Raw genomic sequence first — 22,119 nt, forward strand, 5'->3', positions numbered from 1 at the left:
TACGCACATTCTTAATCAATCGAGAAATTGCCTTGCAGATTACCTTTTCAAACTATGCTCAAATCAACTATTTAGTGCCCATCAATGTATTTAGATCGTGTTTGAAAAATGCTAAGGTGATAAAGCTCGAACAATAAGTTCTGAAAGAGGGAATGACTCATCATGCGATATCTCTAAATTTTCGCAGAATCTTTGCAAAATGTTTACTTTAAACTTTAAACAAAGCAAAAGGTTTACTTGAAGTCTTTGCATAGATAAAAAAGTTCAATCTTAATCGTATTGGCACGCTAATATATGCACATGTAGAAGCTATTTTATCTCGTTGCTTCTTTGATAAAGGCCTTTTATTTTTACGCAGATGTATACGCCCCAGGAGAAGGTAAAACAATACGATTTCAAAATGATTTCAACTTTTCTCATAACATGCGCATCTTCATTTTCTTTTTCATTAAAACTCACGAAATCTGTTTATAATGTAAAACTAAAAAATTTCAAAATCTATAAATCATTCAGATCGCAGTTTAACAAAGATCATTTGAAAAATACTTCACATTTTTCAATCAATTCTTTGTTATTCCAAGGAAGATTACCTTTTAAAAAACGGAAAATCTTCTTGATCTGATTTCGCTATGTAAAGTTTTGCTTTTGATAATTTTGTAAAATTGCTTTTTTTCCAAGATGCATGCATGGATACCATTCATTTCTGCGACTTTTACGTCAAGAAAGGATACTGTTCCAGCCCACCAGATGAGCTTGTTGGAGATTATATGAAACGAAATTGCCCACTGTCATGCAAGTTTTGCAAGAAAGGTGTGCATTTCCTGCATAAAAGTTGCTCGATCGAATTCTTTGCTTTTTTTAATAATTTATGTCTGAAGTATATTAAAGATACTATATTCTTTCTCTATTCTTTATTTAGCTTAAGATTAGACGAGTTGATGTCAACACATTTTGATTGACATAGAAATCAATAAAAGTACATAAAACATGGTATAATTGGACCCCTATATGGCATAGTCTTTAATAGTCAACAAACTTTGAAACTATTGACATCATTCGTGGCTTAGTCAAATCTTTTTTATCATCAGAATGTCGACTACGCTAATACATCACTGCATTGTCCTTCTTTAATAGAAGCTAATGTATATTTATCATGGCCGTCTTACTGAATCTGTACAAAATCATTGAAAATTTCAAAAAAAAGGAGTTTTCTAACATTAGAATTCAACAAATAACTGGAAAAGCTGCAGAGGTGATTAAACATTACAACGGTTATACCTTATTTGCTATTGATCTTGTTTTGACGGACCTATTGGTAAATGAAAATAGAAAAATATTTCAGTAAATGAGCTGTTTGTTTTTCATTCCAGGCGAGGCAACACAACCACCACTCGTCACCAGACCACCTGTTACAGGTAAGTTTTAAGTAGTTCAGACAATGTAATTTATAGTCTTTTAATTCACTGTTTATCGAGGTTACTGTGCTACAAAAAGAAACAATGGTATTCAATGCACTTTAAATGTGTTTGATCAATGCAAGTCAAAACAAGATAAGAAACTGTAGTGATTGCATTGATTGATTTTATAACTTGAAAATTGCTAGTACATGTATTTCCATACAACTCGAATTATGCACTTGATACCTTAAAAAAGTAACAGCTAAAACATAATATATACGATGGAGAGCTACATAATATGCTACAGTTACATTCACAATATATTTTTATCTAAGCATTTATTTATGAATTTGATGTTTGTTAGAGAGCTTAAAAGTAGCTAAAGTTTTCAGGACTTAGTTTAAAGAATCATGATTGCCACACATCCACAATTATGAGGAGTCTGGATGTGCTAAAACACAGCCCTGGTGAATGATGGAGACGTTACAAGTTGAGGATAGAAAAAAAAAATTGAATTTTCCAAGTTGAACAGAAATAATCAAACTTATCACACAACGTTATCACTTTGGCTGACTTTCCAGCAAACAGTAAAACAGTTCTTCTACAAACCCTGTCTATAAACAAACCGTTCTATAACTGATAATGTTTTTGAAGCATCACTGAATTATAAACAAGATTTTAATTTCACTTCTTTCTAATTTTAGTACCATTCACAACCCCAGGTAACTGCTTACTTTCATTCGTTATTGATTCTATTTTTCTAGATAATTTCAATTGAAGAATGAACTGAATATCTAAGCTAACATAACTACTCTGTGGAAACAGTAGAATAATGTTTCAAAATTTCGTTTATCTGATCAAAATATTAGGATTCTAGTTGTCCAGCAACTATTCCAGTCCATTTTCTTTAACTGGCTTTTCTTTAGACTGCATGGATACGATACACTATTGCAATTGGTATAAAAAGAAAGGTTACTGCACAGACGACAGATTCATGGACTACATGACAAGGAACTGTCCCAAGACTTGTGAAATGTGCAAAGCAGGTAAACTAAATCTACTTTTCTTAAAAAAATTAAATCAATTATCTAACATAGCTTTTATGTAACTTTTTTGACGAAAGCTATAGATTTGGAGTTTAAGATTTTAGGAAACGTATAAAAGATGTTTCAGTTAGATTATGTTTTTCAGCTAGAGATGTAGCCACCCAGAAGGAAAATGTGTTCTCTTTGAGCTATTCTGGCAGCTTATGTACTTTTCAAAATTCCATTAATGAAAAAACATGGAAAATACTTTTTTGTTACGAAATTCCAGAGAATTGACACCAAAGAACAATGGTTTTTGCATCCTAAAGTTCAAATTCTACTAGGCCATGAATAAATACGTTCTGTTGTGTTTCAAAATTCCGCCATTTTGTTACCAAATTCCAGGGAATTTAACACGAAAGAGCCTCTATTTTAATACCAAGGCTTAAATTCTGCTAGACGATGAAATGTGACTTAAGAATCGTACCAAATGGTTAAATCTACAAGCAAAATTCATCATAGTAGATCACAAACTTATTTGACATGTCAATAAATACCTGTTTGTGATCTTCTTCAGCTTTAAAGTCAATTGTGCCAAATCAATGACACGTAGAAAATAACGAATATCTTTTGACGAGCTTCATATATGGAATTTTATCCGCACTTATTCACATCATATAATTTGACCATTAATTTCTTTAAAGACTTTTGATAAAAAATTGATTTTCCATGCAGGTGCATTTGCTCCAGGAGAGGGTAAGTTGAAATTACGATTGAAAATTAGCAAGAAAAATTACTAGTTATACTTAAAGACGCAATAAAGAAAATTTGGAATCAGCAAAACAGAAGAGTAGAAGATATTTCTATTGCCTGCGAATTGCATTAATGAAAATATCAGAGTTGCAACTCCGATTTTTAAGCCATTTGCTTTTTCATCCTAACATTATGATGTTGACTTAGAGAAGGAGAACGGTATTAAATTTTTGAAATAATAGCAGGGTTGGCAAGAACATTAAGAGCTTAAAGCCTTCAAAAAAGCTTTTAACAATTAAGTAGTGTTTCTTACAGCAAAGCGTATACAGCTTTGCCTCTCTGGCATCAAACACTTTATGCTTCGGCATAATGTGCTATGCGGCTGGATATTATACTTTACAATGATACTTCCCACACAAAAGCATTGATGGAAAAATCGGTAAAAAGCTAAAGCTAAAAAGTCGTCCAGGGGTGGATTCAGGGTGTCGCACAGGTCGCACGGAAGACTGTCAGATTTTCAGAATTTAGTTTTAGTCTTCAGTCATTGAAATAAAGCAATCAGGTTCACCACAATCTTTTATTTTCCTCCTTACAGATAATACATTCACTTCTCTTTACACAGTAAACACAGGACCGAACTTGGTCGATCTCACACACAATGCCACGATTTGATTCAATATAGAAGAAATTCAAAGACCATCCTAGACCGTAAACAGTATGATTTTTAGGCATGCAGGACTCTTTGTTATGCAAATATTTTACCAAATCTCACCAATCAAAACTCAAGTCTTCACATATTTGTGCGGCACGAAAAGTCTGTCAACACTATGTTAGATTACTGTGCCGCACAACTGCTGGCAAGAGAAGAAAGTGGACGAGGTTGAAAGTTGTGAATTAGAAGAATCCCAATTTCCTTTATCCATACGGAAGAGGTGCACAGGAAGTGTACACTTCTGAATCACAGGATATTTTGTCTCAACAGCGTGTTTGGATTTGCTGGAAAATTTGGAAAACCTTTTAAAAGGGAAAAATGTTTAACTGAAAAATTTGAAAGTTTCAGGGCGCCAGTCCCGTCGCCACCCTCAAAACTACTACAAGGCCTGCAAACCTCGTTGGTGAGGCAACTTCCGCTCCTAAAGATAAGTAAAGGCGTCCATTAAGGCGTTTCATCAATCAAAGTGTATCAGTTTTGTTTAACGGGACAAATTGCAGTTAGAAAGTTAACGCTTACAAGACATCAAAATAATATTCTAGACAAAAAATCAAGATGATTTTCTTGAAAAAAGGCGAAATTATTCCTTTTATTTATAGTGGTTCCAATAATCGACATTGTGAGCTTTAGGGGTTTTGCCTTTTAAAGGCGAAAGGAAAAAAGGCGAAATTAAACCTAGTTGCTCTGGTTCCTGGGGGGAGGAGGGGGGCTGGGTCCCTATCAAGGCTCTACCCTTGACCACGAGGGAGGCCCCCTAGACAGCCTGCTGGGTAGTGTTTATGTGCGACCGTCAACTTTTATTCTGTATCCGCCCCTGAAGTCGTCGACTTAACTAAATATATCGTGAACCTAAATTTGGTGGAGATCCTTAAAAGCTATTTTCTCTCTAGATGCATGCATGGACACCATTCATTACTGCAACTTTTACGTCACGAAAGGATACTGTTCCAGCCCACCAGATGATCTTGTTGCAGACTATATGAAACGAAACTGTCCCTTATCGTGCAAGTTTTGCAAAAAAGGTTGGTACTCTTGTCAAACTAGTTATAAAATGTGTAGATAACATTTACTTAATATAGAAACACTCTTGCCTAAATATGTTTTTTACCATTTTAGGACATGTTGAATTACGTTTTCTAAGTTTTTTCACATCTTACCTGCATCAGTTAACATATACGATTTCTAATTTGAATAGTACAAACTCTTACTTTATGCTATGTTGACGGAGATGAACTTTTCTAGGAGAGGCCACGCAGCCTCCACTCGTTACCAGACCTCCAGTGACAGGTATGAAAATAGACTTTTAATCCAACATAAGCCAGATTTCCTTGAATTTTATTTGATTGGAACAGCAACAGAACTGCAAATTTAGCTCCTAACGGTTAAAGTGACCTGCCAAAGTTACAACTGCAAGGTCACATATTTCACTGTATAAAATTCTACCGTGCTTTTAAAGATTGTTGCGATTTAGTGCAATGTTACGACTGCAAGTTCACATATTTAAATGTGTAAAATAAACTGTGTTTTTCTATAGATTGGTGTCAATACTGTGATAGATTTTGACAAATAGTGCTATCCTTTTATTATGGTTTTTGTTTGACCAAAATTTTATGAACTATCGAAAAAATAATTATGTTTAATTTTTCTTTTTAGTCCCTTTCACCACACCAGGTATGCTTTTTGGTGTATTAAAATAGTTTACAATTGCTTGCAATTAAATAATACATTGGAATGAGTATAGTTTATGTTTGGAGCTTTCGTATCCCAGGAAACTTTCTGGTTAGCCAAACATCTCTAGTTCTCCTGACGAATGCAAATTCGCTTTAAAAAGGTAATTTTGATCCGTCAGATTGTATGGACACCATTCATTACTGCGCCTGGTATAAGCAAAAAGGATATTGCACAGATGACAGATTCATGGACTACATGACAAGGAACTGTCCCAAAACCTGTGAAATGTGCAAAGCAGGTAAAATAACTCTGCTTCAATTCAATAAATTAAATTGATTATTAATCCTAGCATCTAAACTATCAAATCAATTTTAAGACTAAACTTTTGTCTAGCCTATTTGATGGAAGCGGTAGATTTACTGCTAAAGATGGCATCAAAAGTTAGCAGTGAAGCAAGTGTATCAACTTGTATAGTAATGGTTCAGTTTAGGGCTGTCCAAACCTTCGGATATTCCTATTCGGTTATTCGGCTTAAAATTTAACGAATATTCGGTTATTCGGCGAATGTGGGTGTGGCAAAATGGGTGTGGCAGGGTTGGGGTCAAAATCTGCAATCTGAAAATTTATTGTAATTTGTTAAAAATGACCAACAGCTAATCAGTCATTACTATTCGATAAGTCAGAACCATTAATTTTTCTTGTTTTCCTTTTGACATTTCCTGTGTTTTACGTAACTTCAAAGGGTGTGCTGCAAAGCAATTTTCAAAACGATTTTTTGTCAAAAAAAAATGTTTTCTCGAACCTTCCCTAGCATTAGTTGCCCCTAATGGCCAGAAATTCAGTATCATATTAACGAGAAACCATAGTCGTACGTTTTCAAAAAGGGTGTTTTCCAACATTTTTAAAAGTGAAAAGCTTTCTAGCACGGGCTTCAACACAGGTTGGGAAGTGGAGGGGGGGGGGGCAAAAGAAAATTTAACACTCACAACAAATGATTTTGTGAAAAGTTATATTATTCTGCAAAATAGTGGTAGGGCCATAGCCCCCCGGCCTCCTCTTCGTCGGAGGCACTGTAGCACAAACATTTTCCGAGGAAAAGCCCCATGACCCCCACCCGCAACCCACGCTCCACTCCCCCTGCCCCCGTCCAATCTTGCTTTATTGTCTTTGTAACTATTTCTTGGGATTGCGATTTTTGAAGAAGGCCCGTATCCATGAAACTCTCTCTAAGATTGAAGATAGGAAATAGAGATTCGTTTGTAACCTAATAATCGTACTATCCCAACTATTTGCTTGTAACCGAATATTCGCTTTGGACTTCAGCTAACCGAATAGTGAAACAGGTAACCGAATACCGATTATTCGACCTTCGGCGGACAGGCCTAGTTCAGTTATATCAGGTATTTTAGCTAGAGATATAGGGATCCAGAGAAAATTTGATGTCTTTGAGCTACTCTGACAGCTTATTTATAATACAAAATTCTATTAATGAAAAAACATGGAAAATAGTTTTTTGTTACTAAATTCCAGAGAATTGGCACCAAAGAACCATGGTTTTTACATCTTAAAGTTCAAATTCTACTAGGCCATGAATGGAAACGTTCTGTTTTGTTTCAAGAATGGTGCCAAGTGCTTTAATCTGCAAACCATTTTCATCATAATAGATCAAGAACTTTATTTGAAATATCGGTAAAAGCCTGTCTGTGATCTTGTTCAGCTTTAAAGTCAATTGTGCCAAATCAATAACATGTAGAAAATAATAAATATCTTTTGACGAGCTTCATACATGAAAACTGTATCAGCACGTATTCAAACCATATAATTTGACCCTTAAATTCTTTAAAGACTTTTGATAGAAAAATGATTTTCAATGCAGGTGCATTTGCTCCAGGAGAGGGTAAGTTAAAATTACGACTAATAATTAGCAAGATAAAATAATTAATATACTTGGAGACACAATAAAGGAAACTAAGAAATTTTAGGATAAGCAAATAAGAAGATTATAAGTTATGACTGTTGCCTGAGAATTGTATTAATGTAAAAAGCAGTGTTGTAATTCAGATTTTTTAGTCTTTGTCGTTGTCTCTCCTAACATACCGATATTGACTGAGGAAAGGAGAACGGTACTAACTTGTTGAGATAGTAGCAGGGTTGGCAAAATCATGGGAGGCTAAAAGTCTCTAAAAAAAGGTTAATACCAATTGTTTCCTGTTCCTTACCGCAAAGCGTATACAGATTTGCCTATACGGCATTAAACGCTTTATGCTTCGGCATAATGCACTAAACGGCTGGATATTATACTTTACAATGATACTTGCTACACAACAGCATTAAAGATTTTGAGAGTGTATTCAGGGATAATTCAGAAATAACGTTTCTGAGAAATATTACTATATAAATCCTCTAAATGTTAATAATAATTCAAAATAATATTGTCTTTCAATTAAATTTCTTCCCAATTTTTGACATTTTTGTTCAATTTCCTGATCAGATGCCTTCTCTTTGTGAAGCATTTAACAGTTGGCGATAACTCCTTCTAGCATAACTGCAGTCCATTCTATATTCTGCATCAGCTCAATTTTTGTAGGCTCTATCAAAGAGGCAAATTAGCCACAACATTACTGACATCAGTTTTGCTTGCAGACAACAGTTTTATAAAATAACATGATTAAAATATCATCAACCAAATTAAACTAAGATGAAAAAATTATTAAGAAGCAAAATCGGTAGAAATCGTCGTATTTACTAAATATCCTGTGAGCGTAGATTTGTTTGAGATCTTTAAAAGCTATTTTTTCTCTAGATGCATGTATGGACACCATTCATTACTGCAACTTTTACGTCAGGAAAGGATACTGTTCCAGCCCACCAGATGAACTTGTTGGAGATTATATGAAACGAAACTGTCCCTTATCATGCAAGTTTTGCAAAAAAGGTTGGTACTCTTGTCAAACTAGTTATAAAATGTGGAGATAATAGTTTTTTTGTATATGAATTATTTTGCTTCTATGTTTATTTGTCATTTGAGGACATGTTGAATCACGTTTTTTCACACCTTTCCTGCATTAGCTAACATTTATGATTTCTAAAATGAATTGTACAAACTTTCACTTCATGCTATGTTGACAGAGGTGAACTTTTCTAGGAGAGGCCACGCAGCCTCCACTCGTCACCAGACCTCCAGTGACAGGTATGAAAATAAACTTTTAATCTAACATAAGCTAGACGCCTTTGATTTTTATTAAAAGAACTATAAAATTACAAAATAGGCAATTATCAATTGAAATCACGAGCCAATTTTACGAATGCAAGGTTAAATATTTCACTGTATAAAATTGTACACTGCTATTAAAGATTTGTAGTATTTAGTGCGATTTTACGACTGCAAGTTTACGCATAATAAGCAAAATAAATATGCATAATAAACTGTGTATTGTTTTAAAGATTGATGTCTTTAATGTTAAAGATTTTTAAAAATAATGCTATCCTTTCATTTTGATTGTTGCTTGACTAAAATTGTATGAACTATTTGAAAATAATTATATTTACTTTCGCCTTTTAGTCCCTTTCACCACACCAGGTATGATTTTTAGTTTATTTGTGTAGTTTAACAAAATAAATAACATTAAAATGATAATCGTTGTTGTTCAGAGCTTTCTTATTCCATAAAGATTTCTGCTTAGCCCAAACTTTTCTAGTTTTTTTTGCTGATGCGAATTCGCTTTTGAAAAGTAATTTTTGTCTGACAGCTTGTATGGACACCATTCACTACTGCAAATGGTACAAGCAAAAAGGATATTGCACAGATGACAGATTCATGGACTATATGACAAGAAATTGTCCAAAAACTTGCGAGATGTGCAAAGCAGGTAAACTAAATCTACTTTTCTTTAGGAAATTAAATTGATTATATAACATAGCTTTTATGTAACCTATTTGATGAAAGTGGTAGATTTAGTGCTCAAGGAAATGGCAAAATATAGCTGCGTAGCGAGCGTAATCACTCGGATAGTATGGGTTCTGTAAGATGACGTATTTTAGCTAGAGATATAGAGATTCAGAGAAAATGTGTTGTCTTTGAGCCACCCTGACAGCTTATGTATCATACAAAAATCCATCAAAGAAAAGAAATGGAAGAGAAGTTTGTTTTTTAAGTTTCTAAGAAAAACAAAAGTCCACCATTTTGTTTCCGAATTCCAGAGAATTATTAAACACCAAAAGACCATGGTTTTAGCACAAAAAGTTTAAATTCTGCTAGACCATTAACTGAATACGTTCAATTGTGACTCAAGAATGGTACAAAATAGTTTTATCTGCAAACCATATTCATCATAATGGATCAAAACTTTTACCTGGAATTTCGATAAATTCCATGCCTGTGATCTTCTGCAGCTTTAGAGCCACGGTTGCAAAAACAATGACACGTAGAAAATATTGAATTTCTTTTGACGAGCTTTAAATGGGCAATTCTATCAATGCTTATTTGAATCATATAATTTTATGTATTTTTTCTTTAAAGATTATTGATAAAAAACAATTTTCCATGTAGGTGCATTTGCCTCAGGAAAAGGTAAGTTCAAATGACGCTTAATAATTAGATATACTTAATGATGAAATAAAGGGAGGTTAGAAATGTTTGGAAACAGCAAGATAACAATTAAACGATATGATTACAACAATCCAGCCTACAGTCTCATTTTGAAAAAATTGTTAATTTTTTTGTTCAAAATTTTCTGACCTCAGATTCGGCATCAGAGCACGGATTTTAGTCTACTGTCTAAATTTAATTATTCTATTGCTCACGATATTGATTTTATGACGATATAAAGATAGATATTGTTTATGGGACTTGACCGTGGTTGGCGACTGGAAGGGGGAGGGTAAAGTTTCCCTGAACGTTTTGTGCAGTCAAATCCCTCACACGTTTTCAAACATCATTTCTTTGTAAAATCTAAAGTACAAGCAGAAACAATATGAACAATTTTATCCGGCTTATGATGATAACGCCAAATTCGAGCTTAAAAAGGTCGTATGATGAAGTCGGAAAAATTTCAAATACCGTGTATTGTTGCCTGAGAACTGCATTAACGTGAAAACCAGAGTTGTCATTCAGAAGTGTTCTGTTCTTTACAGCAAAATTTGAACAGTTTTTATTATACGGTTTTCTCGGCAATATGGCTTGAGAGTATAATTTTCATGAACAGTTCCATATGCTACACGGCAGCATTGAATATTTTGAAAATGTATTCAGGGACCATTCACAAAAAGATTTCTGCAAAAATTTCCGGTATTATAGAGCTCAATGTTAAAAATAATTTAAATTTTAAATTATCGTTTATCCATTTAATTTCTTCCAAATTTTTAACATTTTTGTTCATTTCCATATTAGATGTTTTTTCTTTGTAAGGCATTAAACAGTTGGCAATCCATCCTTTATTCTGCATTAGCTGCGATTTCAGCAGCCTCCGTCAAAGAGGAAAATTAGCCATTTTAACAACACTAAAGAAATGCTTGTAGACTTCAATTTTATAAATGAATCTTATGAAATTAAACTGCAATTTATCTTCAGACTGTTATATAATAAAGAAATTCAGATGGTTAACCAAACTGCTCTCGTAAACCTGGCTGATGCAAATTCGCTTTTAAAATGTAATTTTGATCTGTCAGATTGTAAAGACATCGTTCCTAACTGCGATTTGTACAAGCTAAATGGATTTTGCTCAGATGAAAGATTCATAGAGTTTATGAGAAGAAATTGTCCAAAAACTTGCGATATGTGCAAATCAGGTATGTAAGGTAGTTTATTTAGAAAACTAAAACTACAATCAAGCAAAAAAGGAAAGGACAAGGAGAAAAGGAATCCGTCATCTGTGATTCGGTGAAGCAAAATATAAAACATGATCGATAGAACAGAAAATCGTTGTTGCAGTAATCTTACTACAAGTGACCTTGAAAACCTTTGTATAATTTACGAATGTTCATCACTTATTACCAGAAATATTTAGAATCACCATGCTAATGAGACTTACTCAAGAATCATAATTCAATCCCTTCAAAGGAGACCTTGTTATTCATTTCAAAAAGATTTCATTCCTGAAGCAAATATTTTAGCATTTAAACAATTATTTTTCTAGCAATTGAAAACTTTGCTCATATAAAACATGCTATAATTCTTTCCTTAGGAGTTTTCGCCCCTGGTGAAGGTAAAAGTATATTCTTGACATTTTTTATTCAACAAACACAAATTCAACTATTTCTAAGATAATTTGTCTTACAAGATCTCTTTGGCCATCACTGATTTTGGCATTTCTATAGCCAAAGCTTAATAAATTTCAAAACTTCTTAATGAACTTTTAAACAGAGCTGTTTCAGCTTTGTTATCCTAGCAGTTGAATAGTAGATGGAAGCTGACAAATTAAATTAATACATCTTCAACAAGCTGGAAGTCAAATAAGCTTAGGCGTGGCATAAAATTTTGACCTTCAGTTTCATGTTTTGACCTTACCCGCGGATTTGGACCGAAGGAACTTGAACCCAACGATATTTTACTAATTATTTATGCATGATGACCTGTCAGATCTAATGTCTGTTTTACAGGGGGAGGGGGGGGGGGGAGGGTGAGCGAACATATTCAAGATTGAATTTCTAAAATGTTGATTATTTCTTAAATAAAAGTAACAACGATTTAGAAATATGTGATACATTTTTTTTACACAATTTTTTTCAGATGCATGTATGGATACTATTCACTACTGCGACTTTTATGTAAAGAAAGGATATTGCTCAAGGCCTGAAGGTGGTATTATTGGCGATTACATGAAACGAAATTGTCCCTTGTCTTGCAAATTCTGCAAAAAGGGTGAGTATTCACCATTCCTTTGGACACATCAATTCTGTTGAGAGGATTTTACAATTGCTAAGACCAGGTTGCACACTTGGCATTCAAGGAAGACTTTAATATATCTAATGCCACAATACTTTATTATTTGATGTCTTTAAACAATACAATGTATTGATAAAAGTCATGAATTAGATTAGGAATGATCCAATAGAGGTTACGACAATACTTATTGTCAGGGAAGATAGCAAGATTATGATCCAGAAATACACATTTTATATTAAGCCAAAAGCTGGATCGATAAAAATTGGTGAACGTTTAAAAAATGTCTTATTTTTGTTTTTCTCCTTAGGAGTTGCCACGCAACCACCACTTGCCACCAGACCTCCAGTTACAGGTATTAGATAAAATTATTATTTAAGTTAGATGGGTCATATTATTTAGTGCAAGCGCAAAAGGTTTTGTTTAAATTTCAAGAATAATACCATTTTCTTTCTCTTTTGCTTCCATACGTGCAGATAGTGAAAGAACTGATATAAACTGAAATTTCTTGCATAGATAACCCCAAGTCTAAGTTTGTCATCCTCACAATGCTGGACATATATACAAACCATCAATATAATTTCTGAAAACTTGCGATTTAAATTTTAGGCAAGAGCAACACTTTCTTTTTGACATCTTTTGTTATGCCTTGGCAAAACTAAACAAATATTGGCATAAAACATTGTCAAAGACCGTTTGATAGATCATTATTCGTTTGGCCACCGTGTTGTAAGATGTTCGCAGAGGTTTTATGATATTCAATTTCCATCAAACATTCCGTAAAACATATCTCTTTGTCTCATGTTTGACCAACAATTTTGTAATCATTTCACAAGCTCATAAAACAATGCAATACTGTTAAATAAAATACATGCTGTTAAGCATGACGTGACCAAAAGTGTAATAACTGATAAAAATATTTGAATCGCTGGATAAGTTTCTAACCTTGATAAACAGCTACCCTAGGATATTTGCAGTAGCGAGGACATTAAAATTAGTTGCAGCAGTATCTCTGCAGCATTAATTTCGTAAAACTCGTGCGTAAAACAAGATACTTAAGTATTCCTGTATTATCAAATGTTTTCTAACATGTTTTCCTTTATTCTAGTTCCATTCACAACACCAGGTAAGCAAGAATTTTACAAAAAATCATTTTTTGAATATATGGTATCTTTACTAAGCCTCTTTTAATTGGCTTGAAGGACATTTTTCTATGGATGATTTTTCACTGATTGTCACTTTCAGACTGCATGGATACAATTCATTATTGCGATTGGTACAAGAATAAAGGCTACTGCACAGACGATAGATTTATGGACTACATGTTCCGAAATTGTCCCAAAACATGTGATATGTGCAAACCAGGTAAAAAATGTAAATCTATAAGGAATAGATGACTTGGACCTTAAAGAGGACTGATTTGAATCAGCTTTACATTACATATGGAAATATGCATAGGTGCTAATGTTTGTAACATTCGAGGCTTGACTTAAGCCGAACCGGATTTCGATTGCAAAAGTGCATTCAATGATAGGTTTGACAAGTCAACAATTTTGGGTTACCTTTATCGACATTACAGCGTACTCGACATTACAACGTCATTCCCTAAGCTTTTAATACTAGCAAATGATTTAACAAATAATCGAGATAAATGTTTATTGGATAGAATATTTTAATGATGAAATTATTTTTCAATCATATTGAATATTAAAATGTATCATAACATTGTGCAGAAAACGCATCTAATGTTAACCTGCAGATTTATCGTTGGCATAACAAGTACAATTCTTTTTTTTCTAGATGTATTTGCATCAGGAAAAGGTAGGGCTAGGAATAAAACAATTCTAAAACTGTTGGACAGTAGCATAAGCCTAAGCCTAGGTCCATCTCTTGGTATTAGAATAATTGACGTTAAAATTCATTAAGCACATATCGAAGCAGATATCGAGGTTTTGAAGAAGAATAGTTAAAGAAATAATTATCTAGTGAATTTGATTATTTACCAGGCTAGTTTACGAGAAATAAGCTGCCATTAGCGTTAGAAAACTATTTCTTTTGCATTTGTGATATTTTAGACTACTCTTGATTTTAATTATTGAGATATGTAAAGTAAATATATACAGAAACAATCGAGCATCATATGAGACCTGATGTTCTCATAGCAGAGGTATAAATTGTATAGCTCCTTGGCGTGTGCCCTTGTTTCATATACTGAAGAAACGGGGCCAATGTGTGAAACCAAAATTTCACTGCTAAGACTTAATTTAAACTACTTCTAATTTTCACTAAACTTTCCAAGCTGACATAAAAAACGAAATCTTGAGGCATTACTTTGCCCAGCTTTATAACTTATAAGTTATTATAAAGGGTGTCTCTTTATATTGTGTTTGTTGCATAATCCTTCTAGATAACTAAACGGGCAAAATTCTTAACTGTTAGTTTGTTGGTCCTTTATCAACATCAGAAGTTAGAGGTCGCTGATTGGAGACAATAATTCTTACAAGGACTTTTATGATGATTTCCTAAACATTCGAGAATTCTGACACAATAATTTATTTTTTCAGATTCCTGTATTGATACAATCGGACACTGTGATTACTATGTAAAGAAAGGCTATTGTACACACAAACGATACGCCAGCTACATGAAGCGAAACTGTCCTAAGTCTTGCAAATTTTGCAAACCAGGTAATATGTACATATTGTATGGACACCATGGCCATATTATATCATTTTGGATTTTGGAAATCTAGCATCAATCTGTTCCATAAACATTGTTTAGTATTTACGATACGTCCGTATGCAGTATTGAAAATATCAGTTAGACGATGTTTTAAGTACCGTTATTAAAACAAAAAGACAGTTTTGCATACAACCAACTTCCTGACGATATATCAAGGAAAGAGTTGTTTGCATTTTGAAGTAGAATACATTTCATTGTGTATTTGACAAATAAAGCACTAAATATGCTATTAACATAAATAAAAGATGATTTTAGTAAGTATTTGACAAAGATCTTTTGTATTAAAGGGCACTCCAATATGACACTAAATAATTGAATTCGTTGATAAATACTTGCTGCAAAAGAATTTACCAAAGTACTCAGTTATTTGGTGCCATATTGAAGAAGGACTTTTTAAATTTCTTTTCGAATATTCTGATAATCTGTATGTCTACAATGCAATCGATTTAATTCAAAACAAAAATTGTCTCATTTAAATGCAGGTGAAGCAACTCAGCCACCTGTAGTGACAAGGCCACCAAGAACAGGTATGACTGAGATGAACATCAGCAGTTTTTCAATAATGCAGAAAATAATATAACATACCTGAAAACTGAAATTCTTCTGGGCTTCACTGCAACTTGAAACATTCTTTGCTTTACAACCCAAGCACATCTATTTGCATGTAATTACCAGCATCAATAAATCTATCGTTAGATATTTCAAAGATACAAATACATTTTGGTATTTTTTTGAGGAAATAAAAATTAGCTAATAATAACGAGCTGATTTTATGTATATTATCTTTAAATCAATATTGTCTCTCATGATTTGCATTTTCTTCTTCAACAGTGCCCGTTACAACATCAGGTATATTCTAGATTTTATCAATTTTCATGTCATGGCTAATTCTAAAATATATTGCCACCTTCTTTCGAGGGATATTGGATAAAAATTTCCACAGCTTGAAGCTGAGATAGCGGAACTGCTCCAAATTCAAATAGCTAAAGCAAGTTATACATAATTCTGGAAATTTTACCGAAATTTTGTACTAAAAACAACATATATTAGAGTTTTAATTTTTTTTCCTTTTTGTAAACAATATCGTCACTTGCAAAGCAACAAGATTGGGCTGTGATGATAGGAGTACCTTTAAAACATGTGCAATAAAAGCATTCCACCATATTGCAAGATTTCATTAAGATGAGCGTAGAGTTATTTACGTTTTGTTTAGAATTCTAGAACTGATCATTTCGTCACTGTTATAAAATAATATACTAAATGCTGTGGTCGAAAAGTTTTGAGCTGCAACAGGTCTCAAGGCGAAGGCCACTTCCTGATATGTTGCCACTTAATTCAATCGGTTAAATGTGTCACAGATCGTCAAGACACTCTTTTCCAATCCATTGCAATGTAGTTTAGGGAAAGATAATGCAGTAAAATGCTTAAATCAATATTTTACGTTTCCAAGATAGACCTGTACAAATAAAACCAACGTTTCCAAGATAGACCGGTACAACCAAGTGCCAAAAATGGCTGGCGTAAAGTATGCAACTTTTCCATAGAATTCAAGACCAATAATGATCGACTTGGTAACATCTAAATGTCATCTTTCCTACGTTTTTTCTATCTTTTTGTGCATAAAAGTATAGAATAAAATAACCCTTCATTGCTTCACAAAAATTGTTTAAATCTAGATTAATATGTCTTTTACAATGCTGTTGCCATTTCTCGTTTGTCAAACCCTGTGTAATACCTTTGCTTAATGATAGAAATTTTGCCTAAAAGTGGAAATAGTAGAGAATAGAAATTTTGATTACAAAGAATCAGGTATTTTGGTGTTCTGCATAATCTGAGCAAATTATGAATTGAAAGATAGATCAAGAAGCTTATAGATCAGACAATGATTCTGCTATTTCACGTCAATTTCAAGTAAAATTCGATACAAATTCGCAATACTAATTCAAATTGCCATTCTCGTGTAGCATTTTTTTGTAGACTGCATGGACAAAATTTCTCACTGCAAATATTATCAGAAAAAGGATTATTGCACACAACAGTTTGTAAACTACATGAAACGAAATTGCCCTAAGACATGTGGGTTCTGCACTCCAGGTTTGTCAATTACACTAAATAAAATCCAATCCAAGAATCTATGAAAATTTTTTTAACATGGATTTAATACCTTGATTAGGACAGTAAATTTCTTTACTTAATAATTTTTATACATTTGCAGATACAGAGAATCTTATTCAAGACGGAATTAGGAGTTTAACTTAACTTTACGTTTTATTTTTTTGTAGGAGGTACAAAAAAACCAACAAATGCCCCAGCAACGGGTGTTGTCACGAATCCCCCTTCGGCAGGTAAAGGTTTGAATGAAATTTAACAAAATGATAAAAACCACTCAAAACTCATTCAGACTGTGTATTTCATATCAAGGAAAATCAACATACATTTGTAGTTTATAATCATATCCATCGAAAAAATATGATTTAAAGAAGATTCAGATAAAAATATTTTTAAATATCTTTGAGCAATTTCCGAAATCAAGGTTGATCCTGATCGTTTATTTTTAATCCTGTGACTTTAGCTTTACAAATGAAAAGTTTTCGAAGTTTCCATTTCCATTACAGGAACATGTGGAATGCCAGATATTGCTCAAAGTAGAGTTATAGCGGGTGAAGACGCCAAAAAAGGAGCTTGGCCTTGGCAAATATTGATGTTATTCATGAACAGCCCTATGTGTGGAGGAGCGCTCGTTGCACCAAACTGGGTAGTAACAGCTGCTCATTGTGTGTCCGGGAAGAGCGCAATGCGATTCAAGATCAGGTAGGGCATTCAACTTTGAAGAAGTCAAACGATAAATGAATGTACCAAAACCAAATTGATACTGCCGATGACTTGCTAGATACTGTGTGGTAGCTTGACTTGAAATTCGAAGCTAATTTTAAAGACAATTGAGATTACTTAAGCCACTTAAGCCATTCTTCAATAAAAAGTGGCCAATCAATGAGCTTTATTCGACTCTTAAAATAACTGAAAGTTCTAAAATATTGTGAAAATTAGGCGTCTTTTAATTCAATTTCAGGGTTGGAGAGCATAAATTCACAGCTTCGTCAGAAGGGAAGCACCAAGATATTCAAGTGCAAAAAGTCATACCACACCCACAATACTCAAGACAAACTCTGAACAACGATATTGCATTGATGAAATTATCCTTACCTGTAACATTTGGGAAATATGTGAAACCAGTTTGTTTGCCAGACCACGACCAGGAGGTCCCTATTGGAACAAAATGCTTTATAACAGGTATCACAATTTACAGAATACAGCCATTTGTGGACCCAGTAATAATGGGCCGTTCTCCTGTTGATAACTAGGCTAACTGTGCTTCTATCCTCGACCCCAGGGTGTGCCACTACCTATAGAAGTAAACATACACAATCCAAGGTATATTGGTCTCGACGCATGGAATATGTGGTATAACGCTGTGAATGCAAATTAGTAACTTGTCACTTTCAAAACCTTTTTTGCTATTATCAAATTGCACCAGTTTTTCAATCTCTTTTTTGTTCGCTCTTTCGTCATTCCATCAATACAAACAATTCTTAACTTCCGAAATACAGGGAATTCTTTTGCATATTTTTATGGGACAAACAATGAGGAAGATTTCCATAAAAATATCTTTTTTTTCTTTTCAAGTACTCTCACTTCAAGCTTGTTTAACATTAAAAACTTACCATTATCTTAAGTTTGCTTTACTTAAAATCAATACTTTTTAATAGACAAAACAGTGAATGAAACCCGGTTATGACAATGTTAGAAGTCATATATTCAATGTTCCTCCTGATTTTAGCGTCAAATACTTTAACAAAGTTTATATGGCTGTCGAGCAATATAAATTAAGTTAATAGATTAAGAATGCTTAGAAGCAGTATCGATTTTTGGTAAAATTTCATATGAAAATAGAAATAAATCTACAAGCAATTTAAATATCTGCAGTCTTGTTCGATTCGTATGTAGCATTACTTTACGAGAATGAATTTACATTGAATTGCAGATGTGTGATTTAAAAGAATATGTAATAAATTTTATTTTTGTCTGAAATTGTTAATTAGCTTTTTTCTTATGTTTATTAGGTTCATATATATCAATTTGTTTACCAGCTTTATGGTTTATATCTTTGCTATGCTGTAAAGATAATTTTCTATATTTCCTAGGAATCTTGATATCAAAAGATATATAACTTTATACGCCATAAGCAAAACGGGTCGACTTAGGGCCTGTTTACACGGGATCGGATCCAAATGGATCCGTACCCAAAGTGGTACGGATAGGCTTTGCGTTTACACGGGACCTGGCGGATCCGATCCAATTTGGATCTGCTATCCGTACCCGTTTGGGATCGCTTTTGAAGGTGGTCCCGTTTGGATCCGATCCCAAAAAGGTCTCGTGTCTTGGATCCATACGGATCCGATCCCGTGTAAACGCAAGTATTTTCAGATCCGATCCCGTGTAAACACACCCTGAAAAATGAGATCGGAACCAAATGGATCCGATGCTGTTTGGATCCGGTCCCGTGTAAACAGGCCCTTAAACTTTAAAGAAGCCAATGTCGTAGTGCTTTGGAAAAATTAACGATTCATGGTTTTTGCTGTGGTCTTGTAGCATTATGCGTGGTATTGAAGTGTTAACAGTGGATAAATATTTTCTAGGATGGGGAAAGATAAAGCACCCTGGAAGAATGCATCACACTTTGCAGCAAGGGAAAATGCCGGTTGTGAGCAATGATAAATGTTCTAGTCTTAATACAAAGAACCTTGGAATAAAGGTAAATATGCCAATTTTTCTAAAACACACTCCTCTAAATGATATGAAATTCAAAAACAAAGTTTATATCTAAAACCCAGAAATGTATCCTATCATATTATGCTGAAAATATTCGATTTGCAGAAGCACCCAAAGTCACTATCAAGGAGTGATAATATTGCTCTGAATATTTCCATTTGATCATTAAAACATTTTCAAAAGATATGTCACAATCGGCATTAGGTTTTGCAACCTGTCAAAATAATTTTGTTCCACTGTGGTGCTTTATTGCTTAACAACTTGATTTTACTTCTGAAGTTATAACATCTGAATTGGGAAAATCGTGCGAAATAAATGGGAAATTGCGTTAATCGGGAAATGAAATGGGCGGTGATACCGACAAAATGAGAAAATGGATAGAGAAGGGCCTGTTGATCAATTCAAGGAGGATTTGGAACTTCAATAAAGTGCAAATTATACATATTTTCAAGCCCATTATTACTGGAATTAAAATTCATAGTTCTGATTATTGAAATAATATTCTCCAGATAACGGAAAATATGGTCTGTGCGGGTCATGGCGGTTCTACTAGAGTGAGCGGTTGTCATGGTGATAGTGGAGGCCCATTTGTTTGCCAGACTGGACCTAATGGCAGCTGGGTTCTTCATGGTGCAGTCAGCTGGGGATCTGGACGCTGTGATGCTACACAGGGCTATACCGTTTTTGCAAGGGTTTCAAAATATAAGAAGTGGATTGATCAAATGATGGCCAGAAACTAAATTGCTGCTTTTATTTTACTTTTCATTACAATTCATAAATACAATTGAAATGAAATTGAATGTTTAACAAGATTTGACTTGAAAACATCTGACAACTACAAAATTGAATATGCCTCATTTCTTTTTTCTCACCTAACTTTCTTCATAAGTGCGTTGTACTCAAGCAGCTAACACAAATTAACTTAGTTGTTTACTTTTAACTTTCATATGCCTTATTTTGAGTCAAATAAATATTGTACTTGGGGAAATGGAAAAGCAACTGAATAGCACATTTATATGTTCATTTATGTAATTTCTCTAGTTGGCAACCTTGGGAGAAAAGTAAAATTCTAAACGAGTATTTTGTCGAATGTGAAATAAAAATGAAAAAAACTCAATTGAATAACTTCACAGTATCAGTAAGTAAAGTGAAGATCCTTGTGAATCACGGAACAAATCTATTGACTTTTAAGTAGCAAAAGCAGGTAATATGTTAGTAGTTATTAGAAATGAAGCTTCTATCCGCACCAAGGAATGTTAGAGAGGGTTTATACAATCCTTATACAATCCATCCACATGCTCCTGATGTTTGATCACCTAAGAGTTGATTAAAAAAAATTAGTATAATCTTTCAGAAAGCTGGATATCTTCGTTTCTACACTAGCTATACTCGAATGAAAAGTTTTTCATGTAAATCCATTTCTAACAAGCTGGGCGATTGCAATCTTTTGCAAGTCGACAATCGAATTCTCAAACAATTTTTTCTCAACATTCTCTCCAGTATTCTAGCATCATCACTCATGTGCCTGTTGTGATGATTTCTCATTAAGATTTACGGTTAAGCTCAGGAGGGTGCTAGACGAACAATAATGGCCTGAGGGTATGCAGATTAAAAAGATATTTCAATAAACAGGGGCAGCGCCAAGAAGTTCAAAAAGAGGGGGCTCGAATTGGTAGCATTTTTAGACCAATAAATCAACTTTTGGAAAGCGCACTAAAATGCTTCATGATATTTTTTGCCTTTGATTTTATGGGGGTACTCGTTATTCTAAAGGTACATTGGAAGGAGGCGGTGAGAGGTTGTTCGAGGCCCCATGTATATTTACCTGTAAGAAGAGGCTTCCCTGTGAGCGAAGCAAGCTGAGGTGTACGGACCCGGTAGAGCTGAAAATATTTGCGATCACGTCCTTTAGATTATGATATCAGCACTTGGCACTGAAAAACGCTACTTCACCTTCAGTGAGTATTGGAGGGCACAACTGCATTTTTCTTCATAAAAATATACCACTTCTTAGTTTTCTTGCATCCAGTTGCACTAAAAATATTAAATTCAGTTTAACACAAAATTCTCGAAAAGAGCCTACAACCTGCTATTAAAACATGAGCGGTA

At 33.8% G+C, this 22,119-nt stretch overlaps 1 protein-coding gene across 3 annotated transcripts in view; it reads left to right on the forward strand.

Annotated features, from left to right (window-relative positions):
- The window catches only part of LOC135693432 (uncharacterized), a 36,787-nt gene extending 15,931 nt beyond the window's left edge, over positions 1-20,856 (forward strand). Inside the window, exons 31-62 of one of the 3 annotated variants that reach the window (XM_065211919.2) lie at positions 359-379; positions 679-810; positions 1,371-1,415; positions 2,102-2,119; positions 2,324-2,443; positions 3,158-3,178; positions 4,778-4,909; positions 5,130-5,174; positions 5,541-5,558; positions 5,737-5,856; positions 7,435-7,455; positions 8,362-8,493; positions 8,704-8,748; positions 9,121-9,138; positions 9,308-9,427; positions 10,108-10,128; positions 11,226-11,345; positions 11,741-11,761; positions 12,286-12,417; positions 12,749-12,793; positions 13,547-13,564; positions 13,684-13,803; positions 14,239-14,259; positions 15,003-15,125; positions 15,663-15,707; positions 16,012-16,029; positions 17,158-17,274; positions 17,463-17,525; positions 17,796-17,991; positions 18,251-18,471; positions 19,878-19,993; positions 20,520-20,856. In XM_065211919.2, coding sequence (XP_065067991.2) covers positions 359-379; positions 679-810; positions 1,371-1,415; positions 2,102-2,119; positions 2,324-2,443; positions 3,158-3,178; positions 4,778-4,909; positions 5,130-5,174; positions 5,541-5,558; positions 5,737-5,856; positions 7,435-7,455; positions 8,362-8,493; positions 8,704-8,748; positions 9,121-9,138; positions 9,308-9,427; positions 10,108-10,128; positions 11,226-11,345; positions 11,741-11,761; positions 12,286-12,417; positions 12,749-12,793; positions 13,547-13,564; positions 13,684-13,803; positions 14,239-14,259; positions 15,003-15,125; positions 15,663-15,707; positions 16,012-16,029; positions 17,158-17,274; positions 17,463-17,525; positions 17,796-17,991; positions 18,251-18,471; positions 19,878-19,993; positions 20,520-20,750 — 2,636 coding nt within the window. In that variant the 3' untranslated portion in view covers positions 20,751-20,856. The remainder of the gene's footprint in view (positions 1-358; positions 380-678; positions 811-1,370; positions 1,416-2,101; positions 2,120-2,323; positions 2,444-3,157; positions 3,179-4,777; positions 4,910-5,129; positions 5,175-5,540; positions 5,559-5,736; positions 5,857-7,434; positions 7,456-8,361; positions 8,494-8,703; positions 8,749-9,120; positions 9,139-9,307; positions 9,428-10,107; positions 10,129-11,225; positions 11,346-11,740; positions 11,762-12,285; positions 12,418-12,748; positions 12,794-13,546; positions 13,565-13,683; positions 13,804-14,238; positions 14,260-15,002; positions 15,126-15,662; positions 15,708-16,011; positions 16,030-17,157; positions 17,275-17,462; positions 17,526-17,795; positions 17,992-18,250; positions 18,472-19,877; positions 19,994-20,519) is intronic. The other 2 variants (XM_065211921.2, XM_065211922.2) reach the window with 2 other exon arrangements.
- The last annotated feature ends 1,263 nt before the right edge of the window (positions 20,857-22,119 follow it).

The sequence above is a fragment of the Rhopilema esculentum genome, chromosome 11, assembly GCF_057945365.1.
Source record: "Rhopilema esculentum isolate cy_ngs chromosome 11, ASM5794536v1, whole genome shotgun sequence".
Lineage (NCBI taxonomy): Eukaryota > Metazoa > Cnidaria > Scyphozoa > Rhizostomeae > Rhizostomatidae > Rhopilema > Rhopilema esculentum.